General features: G+C 48.2%; 1 protein-coding gene across 1 annotated transcript in view; it reads right to left on the reverse strand.

Annotated features, from left to right (window-relative positions):
• Positions 1-2,473: 2,473 nt before the first annotated feature.
• The window catches only part of SPMIP8 (sperm microtubule inner protein 8), a 41,178-nt gene continuing 32,540 nt past the window's right edge, over positions 2,474-11,111 (reverse strand). Inside the window, exons 6-8 of the mRNA XM_088450812.1 lie at positions 7,212-7,276; positions 7,099-7,131; positions 2,474-2,746 (exon numbers count right to left, since the gene is read on the reverse strand). Coding sequence (XP_088306938.1) covers positions 2,716-2,746; positions 7,099-7,131; positions 7,212-7,276 — 129 coding nt within the window. The 3' untranslated portion in view covers positions 2,474-2,715. The remainder of the gene's footprint in view (positions 2,747-7,098; positions 7,132-7,211; positions 7,277-11,111) is intronic.

An 11,111-nucleotide genomic window follows, 5' to 3' on the forward strand; every position in this document is an offset into this window, starting at 1 on the left:
ATTAGAATCCAGCAGACGTATATTATTTATTACAGAAGTGATGGACAGATGACTGGTATGGGGGTGGTGGGTCTATCATTCCCCTCTCCTGCATATAGATGTGTATATTATACATACATACTGTATATATACTGTATTAGTGTTACCTGTGCCAGGTGTATTAGTGTTACTGTACCTGTGCCAGGTGTATTAGTGTTACCTGTGCCAGGTGTATTAGTGTTACTGTTCCTGTGCCATGTGTATTAGTGTTACCTGTGCCAGGTGTATTAGTGTTACCTATGCCAGATGTATTATTATTATTGTACCTGTGCCAGGTGTATTAGTGTTACCTGTGCAGCTAGTGTACAATACAGGTTAAATTCTCGGTAGCTAGTGTACAATACAGGTTAAATTCTCAGGTAGCTAGTGTACAATACAGTTCTTCTCACCTCACTACCCGGTGCTCATCACCCATCTCTCACCTCACTACCCGGTGCTCATCACCCATCTTTCACCTCACTACCTGGTGCTCATCTCTCACCTCACTACCCGGTGCTAATCACCCATCTCTCACCTCACTACCCGGTGCTCATCACCCATCTTTCACCATACTAGCCGGTGCTCATCACCCATCTCTCACTTCACTACCTGGTGCTCATCTCTCACCTCACTAGCCGGTGCTCATCACCCATCTCTCACCTCACTAGCCGGTGCTCGTCACCCATCTCTCACCTCACTAGCCGGTGCTCGTCACCCATCTCTCACCTCACTAGCCGGTGCTCGTCACCCATCTCTCACCTCACTAGCCGGTGCTCGTCACCCATCTCTCACCTCACTAGCCGGTGCTCGTCACCCATCTCTCACCTCACTAGCCGGTGCTCGTCACCCATCTCTCACCTCACTAGACGGTGCTCGTCACCCATCTCTCACCTCACTGGCCGGTGCTCGTCACCCATCTCTCACCTCACTGGCCGGTGCTCATCTCCCATCTCTCACCTCACTACCCAGGGGACAGTTGGGTAAATGCTTAGCTCCATGAGAGAGACCCTTTTCCAGCCAGAGATTTCTGCCCCATCTCCCTGTGACCCGAGCTCCCTGTATGTTGCTGAATTGTTTATTATTCCTGATGCTTTAACCCCAAATCATTACCATCAGGTGTATTAGTGTTACCTGTGCCAGGTGTATTAGTTTTACCTGTGCCAGGTGTATTAGTTTTACCTGTGCCAGGTGTATTAGTGTTACCTGTGCCAGGTGTATTAGTGTTACCTGTGCCAGGTGTATTAGTGTTACCTGTGTCAGGTGTATTAGTGTTTCCTGTGCCAGGTGTATTAGTGTTACTGTACCTGTGCCAGGTGTATTAGTGTTACTGTACCTGTGTCAGGTGTATTAGTGTTACCTGTGCCAGGTGTATTAGTGTTACTGTACCTGCCAGGTGTATTAGTGTTACTGTACCTGTGCCAGGTGTTTTAGTGTTACTGTACCTGTGCCAGGTGTATTTGTGTTTCCTGTGCCAGGTGTATTAGTGTTACTGTACCTGTGCCAGGTGTATTAGTGTTACCTGTGCCAGGTGTATTAGTGTTACTGTACCTGCCAGGTGTATTAGTGTTACAGTACCTGTGCCAGGTGTATTAGTGTTACTGTACCTGTGTCAGGTGTATTAGTGTTTCCTGTGCCAGGTGTATTAGTGTTACTGTACCTGTGCCAGGTGTATTAGTGTTACTGTACCTGTGTCAGGTGTATTAGTGTTTCCTGTGCCAGGTGTATTAGTGTTACTGTACCTGTGCCAGGTATATTTGTGTTTCCTGTGCCAGGTGTATTAGTGTTACTGTACCTGTGCCAGGTGTATTAGTGTTACTGTACCTGTGCCAGGTGTATTAGTGTTACTGTACCTGTGCCAGGTGTATTAGTGTTTCCTGTGCCAGGTGTATTAGTGTTACTGTACCTGTGCCAGGTGTATTAGTGTTTCCTGTGCCAGGTGTATTAGTGTTACTGTACCTGTGCCAGGTGTATTAGTGTTACTGTACCTGTGCCAGGTGTATTAGTGTTACTGTACCTGTGTCAGGTGTATTAGTGTTACCTGTGCCAGGTGTATTAGTGTTACTGTACCTGTGCCAGGTGTATTAGTGTTACAGTACCTGTGCCAGGTGTATTAGTGTTACCTGTGCCAGGTGTATTAGTGTTACCTGTGCCAGGTGTATTAGTGTTACCTATGTCAGGTGTATTAGTGTTTCCTGTGCCAGGTGTATTAGTGTTACTGTACCTGTGCCAGGTGTATTAGTGTTACTGTACCTGTGCCAGGTGTATTAGTGTTACTGTACCTGTGCCAGGTGTATTAGTGTTACTGTACCTGTGCATTAGTGTATTAGTGTTACTATACCTGTGCCAGGTGTATTAGTGTTACTGTTCCTGCGCCAGGTGTTTTTGTGTTTCCTGTGCCAGGTGTATTAGTGTTACCTGTGCCATAGAAAATAAAGCAGACAGATGAGAATTAGAATCCAGCAGACGTATATTATTTATTACAGAAGTGATGGACAGATGACTGGTACGGGGGTGGTGGGTCTCTCATTCCCCTCTCCTGCATATAGATGTGTATATTATACATACATACTGTATCTAGACAGTGATAGGACATTATGACCACCGTGTCCTGCGAGGTATAACCATGTCTGTGATGTCAGTAGTAGTTATTTGGCGGTTCGGCCTCTCCTCCGGCGCCCTTAGTCTTGCTGTGCGCAGTCAGTGCCAGGGACGCAGGTAAGCGCTGCTTCTGATGACAAAATAGAGATGTCACACCTTTATGTACAGCGCCTACTAACAATGTGACGTGACGTGGCTTTTGCCGTCACTTCTATAAATCTGCCGCCATATGGCGGGATCCTTTTCCAAATGTCAGTTTATTAAATAGCAAATGACTAAATGAAGCCCTGGATGTCATGGGTAAGTAACGGGTCTGTCCTAGCAAACCCACCGCACCCACCTACAACCCGACAACCCACCGCACCTACCTACAACCTGACGGAGCCCGGCAACCCACCGCACCCACCTACAACCCGACAACCCACCGCACCCACCTACAACCTGGCAACCCACCGCACCTACCTACAACCCGCCGCACCTACCTACAACCCGACAACCCACTGCACCCACCTACAACCCACCGCACCCACCTACAACCCGGCAACCCACCGCACCCACCTACAACCCGACGGAGCCCGACAACACCGTGTTTCAGGCATCTCTCTTCCATCCAGGTAATTCCACCTGGGTCCTCTTATTGTTTTTTTCCTCCATTGAGCCCCCTCTCCTCACATAATCTAACCCATCCACCTTCGTGCTGCTGTCACATGATCTAACCCATCCACCTTTGTGCTGCTGTCACATGATCTAACCCATCCACCTTCATGCTGCTGTCACATGATCTAACCCATCCACCTTTCTGCTGCTGTCACGTGATCTAACCCATCCACCTTTCTGCTGCTGTCACATGATCTAACCCATCCACCTTTGTGCTGCTGTCGTCTGATATATCTTTTCGTTCCGTCTCCCATCTCGTTATAATTTTGCTTCCTGACTCCGCCTTCCTATTCTCTGACATGCCCAGTCTCTCCTATGTGATTCCAGTATATATATATTGCTAACCCCAAACTTCCTCCCGTTCTCTTCCTCCTCTGATCCCTCCCGCAGACTGTTACGGTAACTCCTTTCATCACTTCTGTTCTAGCTACACTTCTTCTTACTCCTTCCACCTATCCCAGCTTCTTGCACCATGCCTCTCATCTCCTGCTCCTCTCTCCTATCACCACCTGTTCTATCTCCTGTATAAGCATCCTCTGGCACACACATAGCCCCCCGAGTTCTATACTCTGTCTATGGCACGCCAAGCATACATCCACTCCTCATTTATTCCTATTACAGCTCAGCTACTGTTACTCTTATTTCTGCCAATCCCATCACATCTGAGCCGGCTCTCTCCTCCTCTCCATCCATTATGGCCTCTGACTTTGCTGCCCACTACAACTCTGGGAATGAGGGTCTTTGTTCTTATGTCATCTCCGTCCTCTACGTGCACCTTGGTCCCATCCCCTCTCAGCTGCATATCTCCCCATCACCTGAGTGTACCTAGCCTACCTGTTCAATATGGCCCACAACACTGACATCTTAAGCTCATCCATTGAACACTCTTATCTCTCACCTATCCCCAAAATACCTTCTCTTCACCCCCCCCTTTCTCTCCTCACATGCCTCCATCATACTGACTGGCTTATCTAAGTCCCTCCTCAACCCTCTACAATCCTGCTTTCCCACCATACCACTGAGACTGCTCTCATTACTGTCACCAGCTTCTCTCTGCTAAGTCTAAGGGTCACCTCCCCATTCCCACCATACCACTGACACTGCTCTCATTACTGTCACCAACAGCTTCTCTCTGCTAAATCTAAGGGTCACCTCCATTCCCACCATACCACTGAGACTGCTCTCATTACTGTCACCAACAGCTTCTCTCTGCTAAATCTAAGGGTCACCATTCCCACCATACCACTGAGACTGCTCTCATTACTATCACTAACAGCTTCTCTCTGCTAAGTCTAAGGGTCTCCTCTCCATTCCCACCATACCACTGAGATCTCTGCTAAGTCTAAGGGTCACCTCTCCATTCCCACCATACCACTGAGATCTCGGTTAGGTCTAAGGGTCACCTCTCCATTCCCACCATACCACTGAGATCTCTGCTAAATCTAAGGGTCACCTCCCCATTGCCACCATACCACGGAGACTGCTCTCATTACTGTCACCAACAGCTTCTCTCTGCTAAATCTAAGGGTCACCTCCATTCCCACCATACCACTGATACTGCTCTCATTACTATCACTAACAGCTTCTCTCTGCTAAGTCTAAGGGTCACCTCCCCATTCCCACCATACCACTGAGACTGCTCTCATTACTGTCACCAACAGCTTCTCTCTGCTAAGTCTAAGGGTCACCTCCCCATTCCCACCATACCACTGAGATCTCTGCTAAGTCTAAGGGTCTCCTCTCCATTCCCACCATACCACTGAGATCTCTGCTAAGTCTAAGGGTCACCTCTCCATTCCCACCATACCACTGAGATCTCGGTTAGGTCTAAGGGTCACCTCTCCATTCCCACCATACCACTGAGATCTCTGCTAAATCTAAGGGTCACCTCCCCATTGCCACCATACCATGGAGACTGCTCTCATTACTGTCACCAACAGCTTCTCTCTGCTAAATCTAAGGGTCACCTCCATTCCCACCATACCACTGATACTGCTCTCATTACTATCACTAACAGCTTCTCTCTGCTAAGTCTAAGGGTCACCTCCCCATTCCCACCATACCACTGAGACTGCTCTCATTACTGTCACCAACAGCTTCTCTCTGCTAAGTCTAAGGGTCACCTCCCCATTCCCACCATACCACTGAGATCTCTGCTAAGTCTAAGGGTCTCCTCTCCATTCCCACCATATCACTGAGATCTCTGCTAAGTCTAAGGGTCACCTCGCCATTACCACCATACCACTGACACTGCTCTCATTACTGTCACCAACAGCTTCTCTCTGCTAAATCTAAGGGTCACCTCCATTCCCACCATACCACTGAGACTGCTCTCATTACTGTCACCAACAGCTTCTCTCTGCTAAATCTAAGGGTCACCTCCATTTCCACCATACCACTGAGACTGCTCTCATTACTGTCACCAACAGCTTCTCTCTGCTAAGTCTAAGGGTCACCTCCCCATTCCCACCATACCACTGAGATCTCTGCTAAGTCTAAGGGTCACCTCTCCATTCCCACCATACCACTGAGATCTCTGCTAAATCTAAGGGTCACCTCCCCATTGCCACCATACCGCGGAGACTGCTCTCATTACTGTCACCAACAGCTTCTCTCTGCTAAATCAAAGGGTCACCTCCATTCCCACCATACCACTGATACTGCTCTCATTACTGTCACCAACAGCTTCTCTCTGCTAAGTCTAAGGGTTTCCTCTCCATTCCCACCATACCACTGAGATCTCTGCTAAGTCTAAGGGTCACCTCATCATTCCCACCATACCACTGACACTGCTCTCATTACTGTCACGAACAGGTTCTCCTCTCCATTCTCGTGCTCCTGGCCCCTCTGTTGCTTCCAACGCCTCACCTCCAGCATAACCTTTACTCCATTGCTCATTGTGGCACAGTACTCTCTGCTTTCACGTCCTCTCTCACACCTCCTTCCCTGTCTTCACTCTTCCTCTACTCACTGAAGGTCCCACTGTGCCCCATCCTCTGCTGTTCCCAGTATCCTCCTCCTATGGTCTCCATACTTTTTTTTACGCTGCACATACCCAAATGTACCTCTCCTACACAGACATCTCACCTCTCCTTTCTCATGTTCTCAGGTTTCTCTCTACTAAGGAATGTGCCTCCTCATCCCCCTTCCCTCCCAGCAAACTTCAACACATGTCTCTCTCCAAGGCCAACACTACGCTCTTCTCGGTTCTTTATCTCCATTGCCTGGGTGTTGCTCTCTCCTTCACTGTCCACATCCAGCCCCTGGTCACATGACCCACATCTGACCCTTATGCATATATAAGAGGGTCATCTATAAGTTCATGGAGCTGCGGGTTCTCTATTTACCTTCAGACCTGGCTGTAAATCACTTTTTGGGGCATTACATGAATGCATTTGAAGGAGGAGCTCGTATAAGACCAAACTAATAAACTCCATCTCCTATTAGATTCTGCTTGTCCCCATGAGATTACACAACTCACAATAATTAATCCGCTGCATGTCCTACAGACGTGTTCTGCCAGCTATCCAATAGTCCTGATCAGCAGGAAGATGACATGTGCTGCAGCCCTGTACATGGTGCTGCAAAAAGGTGTCCCTGACGAGCCTGCCATTACCTTTCCGCATATGGGGACATCATGTTGATGAGTAGTTGACACTCACCGTTGATAAGTAGTTTGGCCAAGAGGTGCCAGTAGGAGTAGCCAATGATGATTCGTTAGTGATAACCAGCAGAACCCAAAGCATGGTTGCATTGTAAGCCCATCACATTGTATAATACATGTAATTAATGTTAGTGCGTCCTCAGCATTTATGGATGGCTCACCTGTATGACAGGCCAAAGTTGCGAAACGTATTTCTGCAGAGAGAAGATATGGAGATGTTAGAGGCCTTACTGCAGGGGCAGAGGACGGGTTACTAGAACTGCATATAGCTTACATTGTTTCCACAGGGAGCGGTTTCTGCCCATGATGGTCCAGTGCCGGGGATTGCTGCAGGCAGTACTAGAGAAGAGGAAAGACGTGTCATCCTCTACGCCAGGGGTAGCCAACCCTGGTCCTCGAGAGCTACCAACAGTGCATGTTTTCCAGGTCTCCTCACAGAATCACAAGTGAAAAAATTATCTCCGCCTGTGGATCTTTTCAAATGTGCCTGAGTAATGAGTACACCTGTGCACTTGCTGGGTGACCTGGGAAATATGTCTGAGTAATGAGTACACCTGTGCACTTGCTGAGTGACCTGGGAAATGTGTCTGAGTAATGAGTACACCTGTGCACTTGCTGGGTGACCTGGAAAACATGAACTGTTTGTAGCTCTCAAGGGCAGAGGTTGGCAATCCATGCTTTACGCACTATATATACATTTCTCACTATATGAGGAGTACTGTAATGGGAACACATGTAGTATGTGAATTGGGTAAGAGTACTGGGGCTCCTCTAGGATACTCATGGGGGTAACAGGACTGGGGCTCTAGGTTATATATGGGGGTAACATGAATGTGGTCTATATGATATGTAGTGGGGTGAGGACTGGGGCTACTCTAGGATATGCATGGGGTCATATGACTGGTCACTCATAAGATATGTATGGGCTAACATGACAGGGGCACCTCTAGGATGTATATGGAGGTTAGTACAGGGGCACCTCTAGGATATGTATGGAGGTTAGTACAGGGGCACCTCTAGGATATATATGGAGGTTAGTACAGGGACCCCTCTAGGATGTATATGGAGTTTAGTACAGGGGCACCTCTAGGATATATATGGAGGTTAGTACAGGGACACCTCTAGGATATATATGGGGGTTAGTACAAGAGCACCTCTGGGATATGTATGGGGGTTAGTACAGGGACACCTCTGGGATATGTATGGAGGTTAGTACAGGAGCACCTCTAGGATATATATGGGGGTTAGTACAGGAGCACCTCTGGGATATGTATGGAGGTTAGTACAGTGCACCTCTAGAATATGTATGGGGGTTAGTACAGGGACACCTCTAGGATATGTATGGGGGTTAGTACAGGGACACCTAGGATTATGTATGGGGTTAGTACAGGGACACCTCTAGGATTATGTATGGGGTTAGTACAGGGACACCTCTGGGATATGTATGTGGGTTAGTACAAGAGCGCCTCTGGGATATGTATCGGGGTTAGTACAGGGGCACCTCTAGGATATGTATGGAGGTTAGTACAGGGGCACCTCTGGGATATGTATGGGGGTTAGTACAGGGGCACTTCTAGGATGGGGGTAACATGACTGTGGCTACTCTAGGACATGCATGGGGGTAACTTGACTGTGGCTCCTTTAGGACATGCATGGGGGGGGTAACATGACTGTGACTCCTTTAGGACATGAATGAGGTTACATGACTGTGGCTCCTCTAGGACATGCATGGAGGGTAACATGGCTGTGGCTCCTCTAGGACATGCATGGGGGTAACTTGACTGTGGCTCCTTTAGGACATGCATGGGGGGGGTAACATGACTGTGGCTCCTTTAGGACATGAATGAGGTTACATGACTGTGGCTCCTCTAGGACATGCATGGAGGGTAACATGGCTGTGGCTCCTCTAGGACATGCATGGGGGGTAACATGACTGTGGCTCCTTTAGGACATGCATTGGGGGGGTAACATGACTGTGGCTCCTTTAGGACATGCATTGGGGGGGTAACATGACTGTGGCTCCTTTAGGACATGCATTGGGGGGTAACATGACTGTGGCTCCTTTAGGATATGCATGGGGGGGTAACATGACTGTGGCTCCTTTAGGACATGCATGGGGGGCTACATGACTGTGGCTCCTTTAGGACATGCATGGGGGGGTAACATGACTGTGGCTCCTTTAGGACATGCATTAGGGGGGTAATATGACTGTGGCTCCTTTAGGACATGCATGGGGGGGTAACATGACTGTGGCTCCTTTAGGACATGCATGGGGGGGTAACATGACTGTGGCTCCTTTAGGACATGCGTGGGGGGGGTAACATGACTGGCTCCTTTAGGACATGCATGGGGGGTAACATGACTGTGGCTCCTTTAGGACATGAATGATGGAATTATCACTTGGGCCTCATGCAGGAGACGAATGGGGCTAGAATGACTGGATCTCACTCATAAGATAAATGTCTCCATGACAGAGGGATAATGAGAATAAGCCCCAGGGCACATGTTGGTGTTGCACGGACAGGTGGGGCATCTCCACTTACTATCTTGTGTTTAGTAAAACAAAGCCTAGGCATATCTAGAGCAAGAAGCTTTTACTCATCATCGTCGCTCATCTTACACAGCACAAACCAGTCAGGCGATCAACGTGCACCCCTCGGTGTATAGATGAAGAAGCTGTCTGGTGATCGCTGTATAGACCATCCCTATACAAAATGAGTCTATATGGGACCTGGCTACCGCTGGGGAATACATGGAGCTATTATGATATAGGGGGATCTCTATGGTATGCATAGGGTATTGGTATTGGGAGGACCTTTATGTAATGGATGGGGAAATGCTTGTATTGGAGACCTCTATGACATGAATGGTGTAATATTGGTAATGGGGACCTCTATGGCACAGATGGGTTAATGTTGGTATTGGGGGAACCTCTATGGCAAGGATGGATTAATGTTGGTATTGTGATATGGATGTTGGTAATGGATGTACCTCTATGGCATGGACAGAGTAATAAGGCATGGATAGGGCATTGGGGACCTCTATGGCATGGACAGAGTAATAAGGCATGGATAGGGCATTGGGGACCTCTATGGCATGGACAGAGTAATAAGGCATGGATAGGGCATTGGGGACCTCTATGGCATGGACAGAGTAATAAGGCATGGATAGGGTATTGGGGACCTCTATGGCATGGACAGAGTAATAAGGCATGGATAGGGTATTGGGGACCTCTATGTCATAGATGCGGTGTTGGTATTGGGAGGACATCTATGGCATGGATTGGGTAATGTTGGTATTGGGAAGACATCTATGGCATGGATTGGGTAATGTTGGTATTGGGAGGACATCTATGGCATGGATTGGGTAATGTTAGTATTGGGAGGACATCTATGGCATGGATTGGGTAATGTTGGTATTGGGGGGACCTCTATGGCATAGATGCGGTGTTGGTATTGGGAGGAGATCTATGGCATGGATTGGGTAATGTTGGTATTGGGAGGACATCTATGGCATGGATTGGGTAATGTTGGTATTGGGGGGACCTCTATGGCATAGATGCAGTGTTGGTATTGGGAGGACATCTATGGCATGGATTGGGTAATGTTGGTATTGGGAAGACATCTATGGCATGGATTGGGTAATGTTGGTATTGGGAGGACATCTATGGCATGGATTGGGTAATGTTGGTATTGGGAGGACATCTATGGCATGGATTGGGTAATGTTGGTATTGGGGGGACCTCTATGGCATAGATGCGGTGTTGGTATTGGGAGGAGATCTATGGCATGGATTGGGTAATGTTGGTATTGGGAGGACATCTATGGCATGGATTGGGTAATGTTGGTATTGGGGGGACCTCTATGGCATAGATGCAGTGTTGGTATTGGGAGGACATCTATGGCATGGATTGGGTAATGTTGGTTTTGGGGGCACCTCTATGGCATAGATGCAGTGTTGGTATTGGGAGGACATCTATGGCATGGATGGAGTAATGTTGGTATTGTGGGGACCTCTATGGCATGGATTGGGTAATGTTGGTGTTGGGGGGACCTCTATGGCATGGATGGAGTAATGTTGGTATTGTGGGGACGTCTATGGCCATGGATTGGGTAATGTTGGTATTGGGGGGGCCTCTATGGCATGGATGGAGTAATGTTGGTATTGTGGGTAC

The sequence above is a fragment of the Taudactylus pleione genome, unplaced genomic scaffold, assembly GCF_031769625.1.
Source record: "Taudactylus pleione unplaced genomic scaffold, aTauple2 ptg000526l, whole genome shotgun sequence".
Classification (NCBI taxonomy): Eukaryota; Metazoa; Chordata; class Amphibia; order Anura; family Myobatrachidae; genus Taudactylus; species Taudactylus pleione.